The 23,832-nt window shown below is 46.4% G+C and overlaps 1 protein-coding gene across 5 annotated transcripts in view; it reads right to left on the bottom strand.

Annotated features, from left to right (window-relative positions):
• cdc42ep1b (CDC42 effector protein (Rho GTPase binding) 1b) overlaps nt 1-23,832 on the bottom strand; it is a 102,529-nt gene that overhangs the window by 13,197 nt on the left and 65,500 nt on the right. For all 5 annotated transcript variants that reach the window (XM_084329357.1, XM_084329358.1, XM_084329359.1 and 2 more), the window contains one exon: nt 19,852-20,431. In XM_084329357.1, the coding sequence (XP_084185483.1) occupies nt 19,852-20,326 (475 nt within the window). In that variant the 5' untranslated portion in view covers nt 20,327-20,431. The remainder of the gene's footprint in view (nt 1-19,851; nt 20,432-23,832) is intronic.

Genomic DNA, 23,832 nt, shown 5'->3' with positions numbered 1-23,832 from the left:
CTTTGCACTGGCTTCCGGTAACATTTATGGTTTATCTTTTTTTATTGGAAGAATTTATGCAGATTTATACATTTCAGTTATCCAAATTATACAACTTCCATTTCCTTCCCCATTCCTATCCCCGGGCCTAACCCCACCCCATCCCACCCAGTGAGGGCGATGACAAACATACATATAATTCACATAAATAAAAAATAAAAATAAAATACAATTTTAATAATTAGACATAAATACAGATGTGATAGACAAAACTACGCAAAAAGAAATGAAGTCAAATTAAAAGAAATAAGAAAAAATATAAAAAAGAAAGACAGTAATAATATATAATATAAGTAATACTCTCCATTTTAGTAGCATAATTTCCAGATGGTAAAACAAATAAAATGGAAAGTAAATTTAACACCCTCAGCAGACCACCACAATGCCATCTCCCCAGCCATACGTGGGCTAGCAGTGTCAGGAAGGTAGATGGGGGAAGGAGGAGGGTCATGGGGTCCAAAGTTTGGAAGGAGTCATATGGGTTTTGAAATGAAGTAGGAAGGGCTGCCATGTTTTGTGGAAGGTATCTGTGTGGCCTTGTGTTGTAAATCTGATTTGCTCTATATGTATAAGCAGTGGTGCAGTGGCAAATTGACAGTAGGTCAAACGCTCCACGCGCGCATGCACAGTTTTTTTTGGCTGCTCTCGTCCTGCAGCTGGATACTATTGCCTCACAGCGCGGCCGTCAGCGCGCGGCCCAGAGAGCGCCGCTGGCTCTGCGGCTCTGCAGCTGCATGCTTCTCCGGGAGTCCGGTTGGATAATGCCATGTAAAAAGCGATTGCGCGTACTTCAGCCTCAGTGACCGAGGTATAACGCCGTTATACCGAGTTATACCAGCACTGCACCACTGTGTATAAGAGACATAACATCCTTCATTCAGTGTAAATGTGAAGGGGGAGTGGCTGCCTTCCAGTTGATTAGGATGAGGCGTCTGGCAATGAGTGAGGCAAAGGCCATGGCATTGGATTGCCCAATGGATATTGCAGCGTTCTCCGGTGTCAGACCAAATAATGCAATAAGAGGGCATGGGTCAACATTCACAAAAAATATATCTGAATAAGATTTAAAAATGGAAGTCCAGAAAGGGGCCAGTGCTGGACAATGCCAAAACATATGGATAAGTGAGCCATGGGCTTGGTGGCACCGGTCGCATGTGGGATCCATGCCAGGGTTTATCTTCGCAAGTCTAGTCTTTGACCAATATAGACGGTGGAGGAGCTTGAACTGTATCAGTGAATGGCGGGCACATATTGAAGAAGAGTGTATTCGGGCAAGAGCATTTTCCCATTCTTCGTCTGTAAATTGATGATTTAGATTGGACTCCCAGTTTTGTCTTATAGCCAGTAGTGAAGAAGGTAGGGATAGGGATATGATGTTATATAGTTTAGATATTGAGCCTTTGATTGCAACCTTCACCTCCAAGATGCGGTCGATCACAGTTTTTGGAGGTATATGGGGGAACTGAGCAAATTTGTTCTTAACGAAATCACGTATCTGTAAATATCTGAAGAAATTTGTTTTTGGTAAGTTAAACTTTAGGGACAATTGTGTGAAAGACATAAATGAACTGTCTTGGTACAAATCATAAATGCTCAGAATGCCATTCTTAAACCAGTTGCTGAAGGCAACAGATACCAGTTGCTGAAGGGACCATAGTTTCCGCGGTTTGACCCGGGGGGAGGGTCTTGGATGTTGTGGGGTCGTCGGCCGCGGGGTGGGGTGCTTGGTGACATGGGAGGTAGCGGGCTTGGCTCGGTGGGGGGGAGTGCCACCCCTCGAACCTCTGCTGGGCCTGGCCCAATCAAATTCAAGGTACCCATGTCGCTGAGTGCTCGGCCCAGCGTGGGGACGGCCCTGGGATGTGGGGGAGCCCTGTCTCTGGGGGTGGATGGCGGGAGGGGGGGGTTCCTCTCATGGAATGAGTGAGCACGGCCAAATTCAAGAGGCCCATGTGGATGTACTGTTGTGTTGTTGAAGTCATTGTAGGTATTGTGTAAGTGTTGTTTGTCTATAAATGTTAATAAAAAAATATAAGTAAAAAATAAATAAAAAACGTACCTCTTCACCTTAGCCCTTTAACAACACATTCCCGGCCAATCACGTATATATATACGTGATTGGGAGCCAGCGCTTGACGGCCAATCACGTATATATACGTCTTTAACTTGTTTTTTCTTTTATTCGATTTTAATATCCTATTCAATGTCACAGAGCTGTATTTTGGCTGGAAAAGGCATATTGGGACTCCGAAAGTGCAGTACCGGCCAGATCCTGGTATTGGCGCTGTCTCGAGAATGCAGTAATCCTTGTTGCAGACTTGGTGTTACACTGTTTTTTACGTTCCGGGCAGACTTTTCTGTTAGCCTGAAGCGATCGGCTTCACCAGATCGCATGGAATACTTTTTGGGACGCCGAATTCATTATGCAGTAAAGGAATATGGCATCAGCCAATGGACATATGATCTACCAGATGGCGATCAAATAACTGGACAATTCTTTTTGGAATCCAACCGGCCACAGGTAAGAGCAATTTGACGTCAATTTCAGATTGATCATGCAAGGATTTCATAGCCACCCCCCTGCTCAGCCTATGTTGTGGTAATAACGAATGCCGTTATTGGTAATCAATAATCAGAAATGACCCCCCCCACCCCTTTCATGCATTCATGATGGAACATAATACCGATCATATGCATTTGGATTTTTAACTCTAGCTTGTGTAGGGACGAAACACCAATCGATTTAACGTTATTAGCTTAGCGCCTTATAAATAGCTTTGCAGGAATTATCCCAGATCATTCCGATATAACACTCATATTCACCACGGTATAAAACGGGAACGTATTGATGAAAAAAATATTTCTTTATGGCATATTGAACGGGAGGTTCATACTGTCAATTGACAATGACATTGGATCCATAGCTATAATATAAAATATAGATTTAGCTCTACAAACAACGTGATGCACAGTGAACGTTTGTAATGGAAAGGTGGCCTTCCTAGAGTGGGGCCCATCTAATGGCTGGCCGGGAATGTGTTTTTTAATACACTCTGCTGTTTGTACTCATTGCATCCAGACTGATTGTTGTACTGTAGATGAGAACCTTTATTGCACTACACTATTGCACTATTTTACTCTATTCTATACTCATTCTATGTCTGCACTTTATGCATTGCTTTTATTTAGTCAGAAACCTGCTAATAGTCTTTTATAGATTTGAATGACAGAAATCTATTACAATCTTTTAAACATTTGAATTATTTAAAAATGTTCATAGATTTTAATGACAGAATTTTCCGGGAAGTATTAATATAAATTCTCTGCTCATATTTATATTTATATTTTTATTTATATTTATATATAATTCAGCTTGTCTATAATTATGCCAATTTTATGCCAATTTTATGTCTATTTTGTGTCTACTTCACTGCTGTGAAGCACTTTGGGCTCCAATTCTTGTGTGAAAAGTGCTATACAAATACAGTTTATTATTATTATTATTATTATTATTATTATTATTATTATTATTATTATTATTATTATTATTATTATTATTATTATTATTATTATTATTATTATTATTATTATTATTATTATCATCATTATCATCATCATTATCATCATCATTATAATAATAATCACACTCATGTTTACTCAGCGGTTCCTCACACTGTGGTCCAATTTTAGAATCCCACTGGTCCTGTCTGTTAACCTATCCTATAGCCTTGTCCCTATAGAGCTGTGAGTCACATGATAACAGCTGATAACACGCCGGCCTCACAGCCGCCGCACTGAGCCGTATGCATCTCTTCAAGTGTGTTAACAGAACAGGTACTTTGTCTTGTTTCTCGGGCTGTAACTTATCAGTGGTTGTCAGCACTCATCAGTGTCTAGTTGTATTTATTGTCAACTATGAGTTTGAAGAGGCTGCGGTCTCGACTCCCGGAGTCAGCATTGCCTTGGCTCGGGCTGATCGCTATACTAACTCGTTTGGCTGAGTTAGGGGGAGGGAAGCCGTGGGTGGGTCCTGGGCGTTGTGGACAGCGACCCCTACAGTTCGGTCGGGGTGCCTGCTCAGCGAAGGTAGGATCTGGAGGGAGGTAGTGTGACCTTCCACACGTTACACTCTCCCGGTGAGAATCTGCGCTGCCAGGCTGGCTGCCGGCTGGCTGCACATGCGTCGGAGGAAAGCATGTGACAGTCTCCGGCCTCTCGGACCAACAGTAGGGGGGGGTGCGCAACAACCAGGAAGGGGGTTGGGAATTGGCATAACGACTAACAGTGGGATGGGAGAAAAATCGGAAAAAAGAAGGAGGGGGAAAAAGATAATAAAAAAAAATATATATTATGTTTGAAGACGCAGAGCTGAAATGAAAAACTTTAGGCTCCTGCTAGATGCTGTATATACTGCTGTATATAATGCTGTATATACCGTATATATATATATATATATATATATGTTATATATATTTGAGCTAAAGAAAAGTTACTCCTGGACTGTGTACAAAGGTTTTCTTTCAATACAGCAAATAAAATGTGATTTGTAAATTTACTGTTCAAAAAGCTAAGAAAGGGATTAAAAGGAGATGTATTTCTATTGTTGGGGTTAACTTGTGGAACAATGCTGATATATACAATTGAACTCTCAATAAATTGTTGAACTAAATGAACGCATGCAAAACAGTTTAGAGCCTTGGGTTATTATGTGTGAGATTATGTGCCAAAATAAATCAATGTTGTTTTTCAGTGAAGAGCCCCGATAAGGGAAACGCAGAAACACAGTGCTGTGAGTGACCATATCGAATGTTGTCATTATTATTGGCCAAGGTATTAACCCATTCACTGCCACACTACCAAAGGGTTAACCCTTTCACTGCGACAATACAGAAGGTTAACCCTTTCATACTGCCACACGATAAAGGCTTAACCCTTTCACAACCACACTACAGAAGGTTCTATGTCGTTAATGGCTTGCTCAGCACCTGTCTGCACTGTACTTCACTTCGTGCATGTGCACTGAATACAAAATTCCACCATGTACCTTTACATCCCAACATCCGTCTGACCACACCCCCTTCCGCTTACCTTCATAAGCAGGTGTGTGGTCACCTACTCGCCTCCTTCTTCACTTTCACCACAAGGAAGTGCCTTCGGTAGATCCCCACTTGACGAGGTTGTTAGTAGAAGAAAGTTGGAAAACAAGAGATACGTTGACATCATATCTTTATTTTCTCTCTCACTATTTTCGAGAAAATACTGCGATATTGTCTTTGTTACTGGAGTGTCTGGATCATTCCGACCTTCAACGGTTTTTTCGTATTAGGAGCTCACGCCGCTGACATGCTTCCCAACTACAATCCTCCTTGCTGCGGCTGGACGGGGTTACCCTCCAGCAACACAGCTGGACTGTAGGACGCACCGTCTGTTGTGAGAAGCGGTTGTTCCAGGTTGGGTACGTACTGTTTTGCTTGCAAGCTCTGGTTGTTGTTGATGCTATGGGGGTTAGCTAACAATTTACGAAACGCCGACCCCAGGCTAGGGTCCTCTGCTCGGCTTAAAACGGCGGTCGGAGGATCTGGGTCTGACGCCCATGATGGCTAATCTAGTGGGCCGCGCTAGGTTCTGGTGATCCCAGGATTCTAGAGCGTATGCTTCTCTGTCCCGTGTAGGCCCCATCTTTCAGTATACAAATGGAAGTATACCCTAACGAGGAAATGTGGGCATAAGATCTTCTTTATCGGAAGTTCCATGCTCAAAGGGCCCCGTGTATGTCTGGATCACCGTTGACAACTGTGTTCTGACATTTCTTTTTCTTTTCCCTGTTAGGGGAGGGATTGGGACAGCGGCCTGTCTGAAGTGTGGCTTGTTATGTCATTGTATACAGTTCAGGTGATAGCTGCTTAAGCTTGCGTACTAGTTGTGGACTACTGTTTTAGCCAGTCAGCTGTTAGCTGCGCAGCTGTTAGCTGCGGCGTTAGCTCGCTGTGTTTACCAGGCTGGTATACGTTAGCTTGTTGCTATCAGCCGAATGGCTGTTAGCTTAATGCTACACTGTTGAACGTTTTCTGTGACTATAACATGCCTTAAACACTCTTGACTACGACGTCATCTTTGACAGAGGATGTTAGTCGAACCTACCGGGAGCCCGGCCGGTGAGGACTGCGTCAACATGGAGAACCGTAGCGGCTGGGTGGCGCAGCGACGCTGCCCTTGTCGTCAACACAGGAATGCTGTGTTTACCGTCGGTGCCCCGTTAGCCAGACTGCAGTTTGCTTGGCCTGCGCTCACGGTAGGAAGGTCCCGACCAGACCTTAAACACGTCTTCTTCCTTCCCTTCTAAATGTTTTGTAATAAGGATGTTTTCCAAAATGGGTGTTGCTGCAATACATTGAGGATACAACGCGTGTTGTGTGTGAATTGTCACTGGTATAGCTTCTTCTCCATACAAATCGGGTTGTTGTTTACATGTGTAAAAAAGGCGAAGGCCGGACCAGCACTCTCAGATTTCAAGAAATAGTTTTTAATGGCAGCCTATGATACAGACATGTTTCGGAACAGGTGTTCCATCTTCAGTGTTAATAGGCTAACCGTGATAGCTTGTAAAAATGGGAGCTATATACCATGTGGGCAGGAAGTGACATCATAGAGGTGAGCTTGGGAATGCTAGTCAACTTTGACCTCCAGAGTAAGGACTTAATAATGTAGAATGTTGAAAACAAATATAAACCAGAAACTTAGATAAGCCAGTAGCAAACACAAAATTCTATAAGCAAAGAACAACAACAGAAGGAAACTTTTCACCATTCAATAATAATAATAATAATAATAATAATGATAATATAATCTTGATAATAAAAGTAAAAGTTAAAAAGTCACTTATAGGAAACAGGATAACAATTTTTTTTTCTTTTTTCGCCTGAAGCAGAGGGAGACTCTTATCCTACTCCATGGCGTGACCCTTTCTAACTACTGGCAGGACGCCATCATCCCGAGGGGCCTGCTTATCGCCAAGGCAAGACATCGAGCGGCATAAGAGATGCTAGAGACGAAGAGACTACAAGACTACCTACACACATGGTGCCTCCTGCACTCCTGCAGGCCTACTGGGCAGCCCAGAGACCGACCTAGGAAAGAGATGTCTCCGTGCAAGAAAAGTTCATCGGTCCCGGAGATATACACTATTACAAACATTGGTAACATTGCAGCTGCATATTTGAGTGATTAGCACCACAATGTCCTTTCTTAAGGGTGAATGTTTGTACAGTTTTTCTCCTAATGCAATCTTATTGTTTATGGGACTCGTTAGTCTACAATGCTCTCTAGAGGGGGAGACAGGTTACTATATTCATTTGATTAATGGCACTGTACCAAAGGGAATGAATGAAAACAATGTGTTATCCTGTTTCCTATAAGTGACTTTTTAACTTTAACTTTTATTATCAAGATTATATTATCATTATTATTATTATTATTATTATTATTATTATTGAATGGTGAAAAGTTTCCTTCTGTTGTTGTTCTTTGCTTATAGAATTTTGTGTTTGCTACTGGCTTATCTAAGTTTCTGGTTTATATTTGTTTTCAACATTCTACATTATTAAGTCCTTACTCTGGAGGTCAAAGTTGACTAGCATTCCTAAGCTCACCTCTATGATGTCACTTCCTGCCCACATGGTATATAGCTCCCATTTTTACAAGCTATCACGGTTAGCCTATTAACACTGAAGATGGAACACCTGTTCCGAAACATGTCTGTATCATAGGCTGCCATTAAAAACAATTTCTTGAAATCTGAGAGTGCTGGTCCGGCCTTCGCCTTTTTTCCTCATAATCCTTGGGATTTCAGCACCCAGTGTCAGATACTGAGAAGCGCGGTCTACCTTGACTTTGTTTACATGTGTAAAAATGATCTGGTTAGTTGTGTTGAGAACATCATGTGTGTTCATGTACCGTGAACTCACAACTAAGGGGGTTAATTAACCTATAAAGCTATGCTTAGTGACATATGAGTGAAGAATGAATTCTTTTCTCAGCCTGTAATGACAATGAACAGTGTGTTCACATATTAACAGGGTTACCTGTTCAACTGGGCCGTATCAAGGGTAAGGTAGGATGGGTGATCCCCCCGGTTCCCTGGGGCTTCCCCACCCTCCTCTCAGACATGTTGTTTACAATATATTGTGTCACTGTGTTTGTGGGGATATGATGTAACCCTTAGCTTAGTTGCTGGGGTTGTGCTAATCGCTTGAGAAACTATATTTTCCTAAAGAAAAGATTGTTTGGTCGCTTTTCGTGTGTGCCTAGCAAGGCCTGTGGCCGATAGGGAGTTTCCTGGTCCCACGCCCTGGAAGGCCCGCAGAAATTCCCCCGCCATAGAGTACGTCACTGTGCGCGTCTCTGTTGGTAAGACTTCCGTGAGTTGTTCAGGTCCATATGATGGATCTGTTTCAGGGAGTGGTCAGGGCTCCTCCTCACGAAGCTCCTACTCGGGCCTTCTGTGAGTTAGGACTCTCCTTCCCTGTGAGGGAGCCTCCTCAGAGTTCAGAGCCTCCTCCTCAGATTGTCAAGGTGAGTAGAACTTCAAAAAGGAGTTCTGCTCTATTGTGTGTGTATTCGATTCAATTAGATTATTGAGTGTGTATTGGTTCAGTGCCTCCTCCTCGGTGAGCCCTAACCCAAATATTGCATAGCTCAATGTTGCAATATATTCTTTTCAATCTATACAGCTCGCGTGGGAAGTCTCTCTGGGGATTTCCGTCTCCTCCCTATGGGAGGGTGGTGGGATGTAAAAATGTTAAAAAAAATTACCCTCAGCTGCGTCACGAGGGATTCATGTCAGTCTGTGTTCTTTCTTTTTTGAATAAAAAGAGGAAGGTACATGAAGCACGACGGCTCCGTGTCGTTCTCCCAGGCGACTTGGAGGAACAATGTTTGGTGTCTTGCTAGACTATCCATTGATGTGTTTGGGTCTCGACGCATACATAGTGCTGGCTCAGGTGTGTTTCTGTTAAAGAATCACACAGGGGCTAAGTGCGCCTTTGTTGCTTGTTAAAACAGCGTTTTTATAGGGCAACTGGGATGGAGTTTTGTCTCTTCCGAGCGCCAGTTTACTAGGTTGTCTCGATGAATTCTCGTTCATATCTGAGGGATGTTAACGGAATAGATCAGAACATAGGTAGAGGGGTCTCACGCCCTTGGGGTGGGCCACTGAGCACAGTCTAAATGGGGACCGTCTGGGTGGCGCCCTCTTTTCATGTTTTAGATCGACACGCATACCTACCCCCTCTTCTGGAGTGGGCATGTCGGCGTGGTTAGGACACGGGACTGGTCTGGTCGCGCTGGTCCAGGTCAGTTAACCCGTTGTCCGCCGGGGATGCAGATCTGCTGTTCTGGTACCCTGAGGGACTTGTGCTTTTTTCGGGGGGAAAAATGCCGGGTCGGTCCGAGTGTCACAAGGTTAGGCGCTATGGAGACCCTTTGTTGGGTACATATTGTACTCTGCACTATCGTAATGGCTTACGGCCATGCCAACCTGTACACGCCCGATCTCGTCCGATCTCAGACGCTACGCAGGTTCGGTCCTGGTTAGTACTTGGTTGGGAGACCGCCTGGGAATACCAAGTGCGGTGTGCTTAGGGCTGGTTCTCCATTCTTTTCGCTCCTCTCTCACGCGTGGCGAAGAGGGGGCTGTTGGGGTGGTCTTGGACCTCCTCTGGTAACCCTGTGCTTCCCGTACCGCCGGGCCCGGTCCGAAGTAAAGTTTCGTTGATACCGTAGGCCTGGGATAACCCTTTTTTGAAAACTGAAACACTTGTACTGCGGTATAGCCAGTGTATGCCCGCAGGTGTGTTTTGGAGTTTTTTCTTGAGGGGTTATAGGAACAACCACCATCGGTACCAAGAGGGTGGTTGATTCCCTGGTGTGTTGGAGCAGTGTCAACTCCCGGGTTACCCGGTTGAGTGTGCCCCTGCACGTTCATGACGTCTGCCAATCATGTCAGCCTTCTCTGCCTCGACCCCTCTGGGTGGTTTTTTTTTAATGGAGGCTTTGTCATGCAACAACGCCAGCATACGCCCCTTCCGCCGGGGGGGCTGTTTTCAGCTGACTCCTTTGGCGCCTGTCTCATCCACAGTGCTCCAGGCTCAGGTTACAGCCTGTTGCCTGGTTTCCCCGGTGCGCTACCTGCTACCTGCTACCTGTTGGTTAACCTTTTTGTGTGCTTACGGCCATGCTGACTGCCTGTTCTGCAGGGTCAGTGTGCCAGGCGGTGTGCTATTGGGGGGAAAGGGCCCGCTCTTGGAGGGGCCTTATCCGAATACGCTGGCGATGTGGGGGGCGGTGTCAGTAAGTGACCACCTGGTGGGGTCTTGATGCCTGGCGTCATTGACCTCTCCGGGCCCCCGTTTTCCAGGGGATCCAGTCCCTTCAGTGGGTCTGGGTCTTCCTTCGCGCTCCGCTGCTACGGCCTTGCCACGGGGTTGGGTTTGCTCTTAACCCAGTGATTTCTGGGGGCAGTAACGAGGTTGTTCCTTCCGTTCGTTCCCGGGTGGCATGCGGGTTGTGCGTGTGTGTAGTCGTGGGGTCAAGCCACGGTCTGCTCACCCTGTGCGTTGAGTTGCTTGAGTGCCTCTTCGCACGGTCGGATCCGTCGCCCTCCCGTGAACCTCCAATAGGGGGGGTATCCTCCATTAGGGAGGGTCGGGGGGGCTCGGTCCTCTCCGGTCTGATGGTTGTGGGGGGCCTCAGCGGGGTACATTGGTCGGGCTATGGCTCCCGCTCAGCCCCTGTTGCAGACAGGTGCTGAGCAAGCCATTAACGACATAGAACGAAGGGTTATGCATATAACCCAGTTCTATGAGTTAAATGGTGCGCTCAGCACCTGGACGCCGCTGCGGCCCTTGATCTCGTCTTGTGGTGAAAGTTTGGGAAGGAGGCGAGTAGGTGACCACACACCTGCTTATGAAGGTAAGCGGAAGGGGGTGTGGTCAGACGGATGTTGGGATGTAAAGGTACATGGTGGAATTTTTTATTCAGTGCACGTGCACGAAGTGAAGTACAGTGCAGACAGGCGCTGAGCGCACCATTTAACTCATAGAACTGGGTTATATACATAACCCTTCGTTAACCGTCTGTAGTGTGGTAGTGAAAGGTTAACCTTCTGTAGCGTGGTAGTGAAAGGGTTAAGACAGACAGCTGATCCCCTGCTGTGTGTGGCCTCACTTCCTACAGTATGGCTCTTCATCTGGTCACCTCATATGAACTCATGTACAACACAAGAGTGTGTATTACCCCATACTCTGCTAACTGCCTGTGTTTTGTTGTGTGTTGTTTAACACTTTGGATGCCACCAACGCTATAAGTCGTTAGTTCATGCCGCCAGTTGAGTGCCCGCCAACGACACATATCGTTTGTTTGCCGTATTTTTTTTTATTGGCGATTTGAATTCATATTTCATCAATCGAGCCTCGGGTTAGTGCTGCAGTCTCTCTGAGCTCAATGGACCTATCTCAAACCCTGCCCTCTTTTCTTGATCCTCCAATCACAGCTGTCGCTTACCTCGGACTTCCTCGACAGCTGTGATTGGAGGATCAAGAAAAGGGGCAGGGTTTGAGATAGGTCTATTGGGAAGATACCGCCCCCTATCGTCTCTCCCTGTATAACTGCACCCCATTAGTTCAGACTGATGCAGGGGGAGTGGTTAGTTTCCTCATTTAATTTTTCCCTCAAGGCATCTGAAGGATCGATTGTGCTCACCGGCCCGGAAAACACGTGGATTATGTATTTACAGGACTCAACACTGTAATCAATAAGCGTGATCGATATTTGGAATGGCGATCAGGAATTGGAATAATCTTTTTGGATAACATCTGATCTCAGGTAAGGAATCTATTTTACCAGTCTTAGGATAATCAGACCTGTTTTCACCTGTGTGTGTGGCTGTGATCGCTGATGAGGAAATGAGAATATATTTTTCAGCCCGCCTCTATAGCGTGCATAAATACACATATACTATCGATAATCTAGCGTTTATTTGAAAACGAGTCATAAATAGGCAGAAAAATTACTACGTTTTTGTGTATTTTAGAATATTCCAGTAAATGCCTTTTATCACGGAATCTTTATATTTTCCTTGAAAACGAGGGCTTTTCAAAATGCTATCAAACGAAAATGAACCGATAAAAAAAGAATCCGTTTCGACAATGTTGACTGCAAACAAGTCATTGATAAACGACAGGCAGATTAGACACATAGCCATAATTTAAGAGAGAGAATATGCATTCACAATGCTATCATTGAAGTCGGTGGTGGCATTTAACGTTAGGTTATGACTATAACCAAGTTCTGTTAACACTAGTGGACGCTCTGCGTCTCATTGCATATATCTCGCTTCAGCATATATACACTGAATACATTTCAAAATGTACCTTTAAATGCCAGCATTCATCTGGTCACACCCCCATCCGCTTACCTATATAAGCAGGGGTGGTGCCACACACTCATCTCCTTCCCAACACATTTCACCACAATGAAAAATCAAGGGCCGCAGCGGCGTCTAGACGGAGAGCGTCCACTAGTGTTAACAGAACTTGGTTATAGTCATAACCTAACGTTCTGTATCACACTAGCTCCCGCTCTGCGTCTCATTGCATAATAGGAGCTGAGCGGGAGCTAGAAGCTCGACAAATACACCCCGCTGAGGCCCCCCACAGCCATCAGATCAGGGAGGGCCGAGCCCCCCCGACCCACCCTAATGGAGGGCACCCCCCCTATTGGTGGCTTCACGGGAGGGCGACGGACCCGACCGTGCGAAGAGGCACTCAAGCAACTCAACGCACAGGGTGAGCAGAGCGTGGCTTGACCCCACGACTACACACACGCACAACCCGCATGCCACCCGGGAACGAACAGAGGAAACAACCTCGTTACTGCCCCCAGAATCACGGGGTCAAGGGCAAACCCAACCCCGTGGCAAGGCCGTAGCAGCGGAGCGCGAAGGAAGACCCAGACCCACCAAAGGGACTGGACCCCCTGGAACGGGGGCCCGGAGAAGTCCATGATGCCAGCATCAAGACCCCACCAGGTGGGCACTTAGTGACCCCGCCCCCCACATCGCCAGCGTATTCGGACAAAGGCCCCTCAGCCGGTCCCCCCAATAGTACACCGCCTGGCACACTGACCCTGCAGAACAGGCAGTCAGCATGGCCGTAAGCACACAAAAAAGGTTAACCAACGGAAGCAGGCAGCGCACCGGGGAAAAACCAGGCAACAGGCTGTTAACCCTAGCCTGGAGACTGCGGACGAGACAGGCGCCAGAGGGGACAGCTGAACACAGCCGCCCCGGCGGAAGGGCCGTATGCTGGCGTTGTTGCATGACCAAGCCTCCATTTAAAAAAACCCACCCAGAGGGGTTGAGGCAGAGAAGGCTGACATGATTGGCAGACGTCATGAACGTGCAGGGGCACCCTCAACCGGTGAACCCGGGAGTTGACACTGCTCCAACACACCAGGGAATCAACCACCTTGGTGTTACCCAATGCGGTGGTTGTTCCTATAACCCCTCAAGAAAAAACTCCAAAACACACCTGCGGGTATACACCGGCTATACCGCAGTACAAGTGTTTCAGTTTTCAAAAAAGGGTTAACCCAGGCCTACGGGTCGACGAAACATTACTTCGGACCGGGCCTGGCGATACGGGAAGCACAGGGTCACCAGAGGAGGCCCCTCTTCGCCATGCGTGAGAGGAGCGAAAAAGAATGGAGAACCCGCCCACCGTACTTGGTATTCCCAGGCGGTCTCCCAACCAAGTACTAACCAGGACCAACCTGTGTAGCGGCCGAGATCTGACGAGATCGAGCGTGTACAGGTTGGCATGGCCGTAAGCCATTACGACAGTGCTGAGTAAAAAACGTACCCAACCAGGGTCTCCATAGTGCTTAACCCTGTGACACCCGGACCAACCTGGCATTTTTCCCCCTGAAAAAAGCCCAAGTCCCTCAGGGTACCAGAACAGCAGATCTGCATCCCCGGCGGACAACGGTTCAACTGATCCGGACCAGCGTGACCAGAACCAGTCCCGTGCCCTAACCACGCCGACATGCCTACTCCAGGAGAAAGGGCAGATATGCATGTTGATCTTAACATGAAAAGAAGGCGCCACCCAGACGTTCGGGCGAACCGCGCCCGGTGGCCCACCCCCAGGGCGTGAGACCCCTCTACATATGTTCAGATCCATTCCGTCATCATCCCCCAGACATGAACGAGAATCCGTCGATAACCAACCCAGGTCGTGGGATGTGGTCGTCGGAAGAGGAAAAACCTCCATCCCAGTTGCTTTATAAAAACGCCGTTTTAACCTCAAGCAACCAAGGCGTGCCAGTCAGTCGCCTGTTTACAGCGAGCTAGTAACCCACATCAATGAACAGGCTATTTATACCTGTCATTGAATCCCCAAGGCGCCCAGGGGAACGACAAGAGGGGTGTGACACTTCCTAACTCCAACTCTTTTTTAATAGAAAAGAAGGAAGCACCAACAGTATGTATCCCAGTATACACAGCCGGGGGTAAATTTTTTTCACATTTTTACATCCCACCACCCTCCCATAGGAAGGAGACGGGAATCCCCAGAGAGACTTCCCACGCGAGCTGTACAGATTGAAAAGAATATATTGCACCTTGAGCCATGTAAAAAATTGGTTTTAGGGCTCTCCGGGGAAGAGGCACTGAACCCATACACACTCAATAATCGAATTGAATCGAATACATACACAATAGAATAGGACACCTTCTAGAGGGTCCACTCACCTTGACAATCTGAGGAGGAGGCTCTGTACTCTGAAGGAGGCTCCCTCACATGGAAGGAGGAGTCCGAACTCACAGAAGGCCCGAATAGGCGCTTGGTGAGGAGGAGCCCTGACCACCCCCCGAAAACAGATCCATCACATGGACCTGAACAGCACTCGGAAGTCCTACCAACAGAGACGCGCACAGTGACGTCCCTATTGGCGGGGGAATTTCTGCGGTGCACACGCCCAATATTCCAGGCCGTGGGACCAGGAAACTCCCCCCCCCCCCCCCCCGTAACGTGCCGAACCGCAACGTGACAGGAACCTTGAAGGACAGGGGGTGTACCCCTGACCAACAGAAAAAAAGGGAGAGGAAAGGTTACCAGTTCACCCCTTTACGACCCCACACCCATGATACGATGTAATGACAAAAAGAGAGTATGACACAGTCATAGTCAGCTCTATGAAGCATTTGACAGCTTCACACAGCGCATGAGCTAACCTGCTATCTGATTTTTACTAAGGAAAAAACACAGAATAGAGAGGGCTCTCTAAGAGCCCCGGTCCAAACTTACACATGTGCTTCTGTGGCCAGTCCAACCCAGTTGTAGGTCACATGACACACACAACCCATCATCACCTACAAAAAATGGCAAAAACACTCTACAGAGGAACGCCGTTTTTCATAATGAGAGAATACATAATTCTCGATTAGTATCGGCCACAGGCCTTGCTAAGCACACACGAAAGCGACCAAACAATCTTTTCTTTTAGGAAAATAAAGTTTCTCCAGCTGTCTTAGCACAACCTCAGCAATCAAGCTAAGGGTTACATCGCATCCCTACCACACAAAGACACAATGTAGTGCAACAACATGTCTGATAGGAGGATGAAGAAGTCCCCAGGGAACCGTGGGGAAAAACACAATCCTCCTACTTTACCCTTAATACGGCCAGTTAAAACAGGAAAACCTGTTAATATGTGAACACACTGTTCATTGTCATCACAGGCTGAGAAAAGAATATTCTTTACTCATTTGTCACTAAGCATAGCTTCATAGGTTAGTTACCCCTTAGTTGTGAGTACACGGTACATATAAACACACATGATGTTTCTCACACAACAACCAGATCATTTTCACATCTGTAACAACAACCCGATTTGCACGGAGAAGCTAATTACCAGTGACAAGACAATTCACACAAAACTCGCGTTGTATCCTAAATGTATTGCAGCAACACACGTTTTTGGAAAACAGCGTTATTTACAAAACATGTAGAAGGTAAAGCCAGAAGACGTGTATAAGGTCTGGCCAAACCTTGTCCTACCCGGAGCGTAGATCAACGAAGTGCAGTCTCAAGGCCCCGTAGAAAACACAGGCGTCCTGTGTTGTTCGACCTGGGCAGCGTCACCGCTCCAACCCGTCGCTACGGTCCCCTTTGTTGACGCAGGCTTTGCCGTCCTGGCCCAGGGCAGGTTCGACGAACATCCTCTGTCAAAGATGACGTCGTAGTCAAGAGTGTTTAAAACATGTTATAATCAAAGCACGTTCAACAGAGTAGCATTAAGCTAACGGCCGCTCCAACCGACGGTCGCTACTGCCCCTGCCCACGAGACGCAGAGCGAACGGCGCACGCGACCAGAGGGGAGCTTGCGGCGGCGCGCGAGGAGCCGGAGCTACCCCGCGCTGGGCCTTGGCCGATAGCAGCAAGCTAACGTTTCCTAGTGATCAAAGCAGGCTAGCGCCGCAGCTAACAGCTGACTGGCTAACAGTAGGCCCAACATATGTAGGCCACGCAGTGATCACAGCAGGCTAACGCCACAGCTAACAGCCCCCTCCGGACGGGTGTCCCCCAGGGCTCGGTCCTAGGACCCCTTCTCTTCTCCCTCTACACTAAATCACTGGGTAACATTATCACGTCTCATGGCTTCTCATATCATTGTTATGCCGATGATACTCAACTCTTCCTCTCCTTCCCTCCCTCAGATATCCACGTCTCTGAGCGGATCTCGGCCTGTCTGTCCGACATCTCCGCCTGGATGACGACCAACCACCTCAAACTGAACCTAAGCAAAACAGAATTGCTCCACCTGCCGGCCAAATCCTCCCCCCTGACCGACCTCTCCATCACAGTCGAGAATGCAGCTGTGACCCCGTCACCGACCGCCAAGAACCTTGGTGTTGTCCTCGACGACCAGTTGAACTTCTCTGCTCACATCGCAGCGACAACCAGAACCTGCAGATTCCTCCTGAGCAACGTCAGAAGGATACGCCCCTTCCTGACAAAAGAAGCCACCCAACTCCTTGTCCAATCAACAGTCATCTCCCGCCTCGACTACTGCAACGCACTGCTAGCTGGCCTCCCGGCCACTGCCACCAAGCCTCTTCAACTCATTCAAAACGCAGCGGCCCGCCTGATCTCAAACCTACCGAAGTCGGCCCATGTCACCCCACTTCTTAGGGACCTGCACTGGCTCCCCATTGCTGCACGTATCCGCTTCAAGGCCCTCGACCTAGCATACCGTGCGGCAAAGGGAACCGCTCCCGCCTACCTCCGGTCAATGGTCTCTAACTACACACCCTCAAGACCTGCATCTTCTGGCCGCCTCAGACCTACTCCTATCCAAGCTCCCGGAGGGTCATCAAATTCTCAGTCCTTGCCCCACAATGGTGGAATGAACTACCCATCCCAGTTAGGACAGCCGAATCCCGTCCAATCTTTCGCTGTTGACTAAAGACTCACTTCTTCAACCATTATCTGAAATGATAAAAAAAAAAAAAAAAATCTAACCCCGACTAACCTTACTGTCATGCACTTGTCCTAATAAACTAACCTACACTGTAACACGCAACACTTTGATGAACATTGTTACTCAGCTGATAGTTATACCCTTCTTGCTGTCTTGTCGCACAGAACTTGTAAGTCGCTTTGGATAAAAGCGTCAGCTAAATGACTAAATGTAAATGTAACAGCTGACTGGCTAACCGTAAGCTAAGCAGCTATCACCTGAACTTGTACACAATGATATAACACTCACCCAGACAGGCCGCCGTTCTGAAACCCTCCTCACTTTTTAAGAGAAAAGAGAAACAAGATGTCAACACAGCTTTACAACAGTGATTTTACCAACACCCGACGGAGCCAGCACAATACCCAAACTGGCCTGTGTAGCTGACTTGAACATAGATTTTCCGCTATCGAACATCTATGCCCATATCTCCTCGTGAAGGAATACTCTCATTTGGATATGAAAGAAGGGGCTACACGGTGACAGAAGAGATATCCACTCGTCCAGAAAACACAGGGATCACCAGTGTTAATGGTCGCGGCCCACTAGTTAAAACTATAATGGGCTTCAGACCAAGGTCTTCTGTCGCCTAAGAGGCTGAACAAAGGACCCTAGCCTGGGGCCGGTTTTCATAAACATTGTCAATTAGCCCCCATAGCACTAACAGACAAGTGGAGCCTGCCAGCAAACAGTACTCACCCAACCTGAAACCCACCGCTTCTCACAACAGCGGCGCGTCCTACAGTTCAGCTGTGCCCTGAAAGGTTTCACCCCAACCAACACAGCAAGGAACTGCAGTTGAGAGGCATGCAGCGGCGTGCTCCCAATACGAAAACCGGTGGAGGATTTTAGAATGATCATCATCTTCCAGACACTCCAGTACGAAGACAATATCGCCGTATTTTCTCGAAAATAGTGAGAGAGAAAATAAAGATATGATGTCAACGTATCTCCTTGTTCTTCCTTTCCTCAGAGTAAATATTTTTCTCCACGTCAAGTGGGCATATAGCAACACGTTGCTTGTGATGAAATTTGAGAAGGAGATGAGTGTGTGGCACCACCCCTGCTTATATAGGTAAGCGGATGGGGGTGTGGCCAGATGAATGCTGGCATTTAAAGGTACATTTTGAAATTTATTCAGTGTATATATGCTGAAACGAGATATATGCAATGAGACGCAGAGCGGGCGCTAGTGTGATACAGAACAGGGTTTTACCATGTTCACCAGTGGTAATCAAAGTGTTAAAGGTGCTATAGATCAAATGTTTATGTAGTGTAATCTTGAAAAAAAAAATATATATATATCTACAGTGCTATTAGAAAGGTGTGGAATAGCGGTTAGGTGGCCGAGCGGAGATTGCGTTCGTCACCAACCCCGGAGCTGTGAGCTGGATTCGCCTGTTCGAATCCAGCTCACAGCTCCGGGGTTGTCACCAGCTTGGCTGGCCGTCTGCACTAATACAATTGGCTGTATTAGAGGGTGGGAGAAGCTGGCGGGGTGGGTCCGGGTCGTTGTAAACAGCGACTCCTACAGTTCGGTCGGGGCGCCTGCTAAGCGCGGATAGGACTTGAGGGGGATAGTGTGGTCCTCCCACACGCTACGCCCTCTCAATGAGAATCCGCGCTGCCAGGTGAAAAGAAGCGGTGATTGGCTGGACGTGTGTCGGAGGAAGCACGTGGTAGCCTCCACTCTCCCAGATGATCTGACTGTGGGGGGTAAGTGCGCAGCGACCAGGAAGGGACTGGGAATTGGCATACGACTAACATTGGGATGGGAGAAAATCGGAGGAAAATGGAGGGGGGAAAAGATCAATAAAAAAAAAAAAGAAAGGTGTGGAATAAAAGTATTGCTTTTCCTGAATTTATCATTAAACAATTGTTTGCAGGTCCAAATGTAATGTTGTTGTTTACCCCCCCCCTCCCTACTTCCCATTTCCCCACGTGCAATGCACCTGATTGGATAAATGACATGCTGGCGCTCTAGTGCGACATCTAGTGAATGAATGTTATCAATAGCACCTTTTAAAATGTACCAGCACTCAATTTATAGCAGGGTGTTTTGTTAACCCTTTCAGTACCACACTACAGAAGGTTAATCCTTTCACTACCACACTACAGACGGTTAACCCTTTCACTACCACACTACAGACGGTTAACCGTCTGTAGTGTGGTAGTGAAAGGGTTAACCTTCTGTAGTGTGGTTGTGAAAGGGTTAAACCCTTGATAACATCTCACCGTATAAGTAGAGGGAGTCATCTGGGGAGCTGGCGGCGCTGGGGAACAGCACCCTCTGCAGGCAGCCGTTGGAAGGTTCCACGTTCAGCTGGGGCAGGGAGATGGCGTTCTTGATGATGGGCGAGACGGGCGGCGGCGGGGGCGAGAGGTTGCGGGAGTCTGCCCGGGGTCGCGGCTCGGGGGCGTTCTTCCGTACGTTCCGAAACGTGCGCGCGAAGAAGCGGGTGGTCTTGGAGCTGGAGGCAGAGTCCGGACTCCCCGGCTCCCCGTTGCCCCCTTTGCCCTTGTTGCCCCCGTGGTTGCTAAGGAACGAGGTGTCGCCGAACACTTCCCCCCCGCGGCCCACGTGCATGGTGTGCCGGAAGTCGGCCATCGGCGTGCTGATCATGTCCACGGAGAGGTCGCTCTTGAAGCGGCGCTTCCCCTGAGAGGCGGACACCAGGCCCTTAATCCCCGGCAGTTTGCCTAGACTCATGGCGGCGAAGAAGACAACAATGTCGTAATATCCCTTTAATTCAAATCACGAAGTCGGAATTCCAGTTAAATGTCAGTCCCAGCTTAAATTCCAATAAAAGGTCCACTGTAAAAACAAAAGAAGAAGAAGAAAAAATATATATTTACCAGGCCTGGATGGTGAAGACAGAAATTACAAATATCTGGTTGTTCCCTGTGCTGAGAATGTGTGTATGATCCATTCTCCACATGGCAAGTGCCAGATATTCTCTCTCTCTCTCTCTCTCTCTCTCTCTCTCTCTCTCTCTCTCTCTCTCTCTCTCTCTCTCTCTCTCTCTCTCTTTCTCTCTTGCCCTCTCTCTCTCTCTCTCCCTCTCTCTTTCTCTCTCTCCCAGTGGCTCCTGTGCTTCTGTACAGAAGGACTAAACCCCTCACAGCAGCAGCTTTCAATCACAAGGAATAATAAAAGGGGAAGAAATCACAAGGTCACATTTCACGGTTTCCTCTGTTTACCACGGCTCGGGACCGACTGGACTGCTTTCCACATTTGGTTTCAGTGAGAAATCAGTTCAGAAATACACATAGTCGCCGCTCCAGGTAATGAGGGCTGCTTTGAGAGAGTTCACCCTGGATGACAAAGCATTGAAAGAAAACTAAGCGACGTTCACACAGAAAGTAATTTCCCTTAATTATATTCACGGTATGCCTGCTGGATTTGTTATGGAACCGGAAGAGCGCCTGTTGCATCACGCTGACACCAGGGTTCGAAATTAAGGGGGGCTTGGGGCAAAATGCCCTCGAAAATTTACCAAATGCCCTCGAAAATCAGTTAAGGGGGGCAAGAAAAGCCCCAGACAGTTTATTAATTATATATATATAATTATATATATGCTCTACAGTGCGAGCATTTCACTCGTATTTGCCCCTAATAATGTGTGTGCGAACCGGAAAAATCATTTACTCGCAGTGTGCGAATGAAGATTACAAACAGCTCAGCTCCGCTGTTAATAGTTCAGAAACTACAAGTCCCACATTCCCCAAGGCGCATAAACGTCCAATCACAGTAGAGTTTCCTGCGGTGACGCGGCTGGTTTCATGCGAGTGAAAGGAAATGAGAACACAGTACGTGCTGGAAAACAAAGTCACGGTACCGGCATAGGCAAGTTATACATTCAGAATCAGACAACGCAAAAAATTCAGCCAGCCATGAAGCCATTCATTTTTATTTTGAGCAAAAGAGAGATGAGGAGAAAGAGGAATCCGGCGAGGCAGCTAATGTTACTCAGGCGGATAATGTTAGCGAAGTTAGCACACGCACATACACGCACACTGTGGGCCAGCCAGTGACTTTGGTGGTGTGTGCTATTGCACAGATGTGTGTCCCGTTTGCACACGCACATACACACACGCACATAGTAAGCCATCACTGGGAACGCTCAGAGGAAAGGGGGGCTGAGAATATCTGTGTCTATCTGTGTGTGTCTCGCTCTCTCTCCTGAACCTATTTCATTCAAAAGGAAGACATTGATGGACAGTAGCTATACGTATAAATTAGGGCTGTCAGTTTATCGTGTTAATTAGATTAATGAATTACACAGCAAATTATCGCGTTACTAAAAATTAATTACAATTTATTTATTTTTTTATAATTTTTTTTTTATCTCATTCATTCCATAAGAACGTAGAATACACATTTACAGACTTTTTTTTAATATGGTCCATTTGCATGTTCTTGGTATCTGATTCTAGGGACATCTATGGATCTCAGGGAATGTATTCCCAGTGTCAGAAATACTGTGTCTGTTACTAGGCTTGAGTAAATTGTAATGAACCAAATGAGAATATCAATAATTTTTTTTTAATCTTTGACTGTGAATAACACCATGCTCAAATTGACCAGACCTGAAAAATCTAAGCAAATTAATAGATGGAAGATGATTAAACAGAAGGTTTTGTAGATACAGTACTGAATTCTGCCATCCGGACACATGCAATTTGAAATATGATTATAGAATATAGACTATCAGGCATAAAATGGTTATGCGATTAAAATGCTATTAATTAGATTAATTAATTACAAATCATGTAATTAATTAGATTAATTTTTACTAGTGCTGTCAGGCGATAAAAAAAATGCATCTAATTAATTACAGGATTTGTAATTAATTAATCTAATAAATTACAGGATTTGTAATTAATTAATCTAATTAATAGCATTTTAATCGCATAACCATTTAATAAATAAATTATAGCTCAGTTGACATTACACACACTTCTGCAGTCCCTCCCGCCGTCCCTCTCTCTCTCTCTCTCTCTATCTATCTCTCTCCCTCTCTCCCTCCCTCTCCTCGCTAGTTCGCTGCCTGTCAAACCCCGCTTGAGGAAGTGTCGGGTTACACTATGCCTACGTCCCCGACACACACGCAGTCAAGTTTGTGTATGTGTGTGTCCCCGACGAGGGAGATAGATGGCACACACACATTACACACACTTCTGCAGTCCCTCCCGCCGTCCCTCTCTCTCTCTCTCTCTCTCTCTCTCTCTCTCTCTCTCTCTCTCTCTCTCTCTCTCTCTCTCTCTCTCGCTCTCTCTCTCTCCCTCTCACTCGTTCTCTGCCTGTGAAAACCTGTTTGAGGAAGTGTCGGGTTACACTGCACTACAACCATAGAGGGGGCGTTACTGTAGATCAATGCTATGTCGACGTCACAGAAACCGTCAAATCAGAACAGTTTAGTTGAGTGAGGAAGATCTCGTGAACTCGAGACTAGACTGATGAGTCAATATGGTCATTAGAGACACAGACCCATTGATACTAACCTGTATTACTATAAAACCATGCTAAACACAGAAAAAGGGCATTTATAATGCATGTCCCATTTAAATCAACTTTCCAGCCCCCTGTCAACTGTCAAATGATGTCAACTGTCAACCTGAATTAACATTCAGTATTCAATATGGTGTGATATTAACATTCAGTATTCAATATTGTCTGATTCAATATTAACGTTCAGTATTCAAGTAGAACAGCTAGCTAGCCGTTGTGGACAATCACCTTTCCACAGCAAAACGGTAGGCAAGGCACCTTGGTTGAGAAATGCAGGCTTCAATCTATGTTGTTTAGTCTATCTGTTCAGTACTGTTCAGTACTGTTTCAAGATGCACAATGAGATCTTCTGAGAGAATTGTTGAATAGATACACAAATGTTCTAGAATGTTTGATTATGACATCATACTGTGACATCACAAATGTTCTAGAATGTTCTATTATGACATCATACTGTGACATCACAAATGTATCATACTGTGACATCACAAATGTTCTAGAATGTTCTATTATGACATCATACAGTGACATCACAAATGTTCTAGAATGTTCTATTATGACATCATACTGTGACATCACAAATGTTCTAGAATGGTCTATTATGACATCATACTGTGACATCACAACGGAACATGTTTGAGTGCCATTTGAATAATATAAATAATGTTTTGGTAAGGCTGTCCCCGAAGCCTGTTTTTGGGATT

Source organism: Notolepis coatsorum (assembly GCF_963971535.1).
Source record: "Notolepis coatsorum genome assembly, chromosome: 14".
NCBI lineage: Eukaryota > Metazoa > Chordata > Actinopteri > Aulopiformes > Paralepididae > Notolepis > Notolepis coatsorum.
The sequence above is the reverse complement of the archived record's forward strand: the minus strand, read 5'-3'. Positions and strand labels throughout refer to the sequence as shown.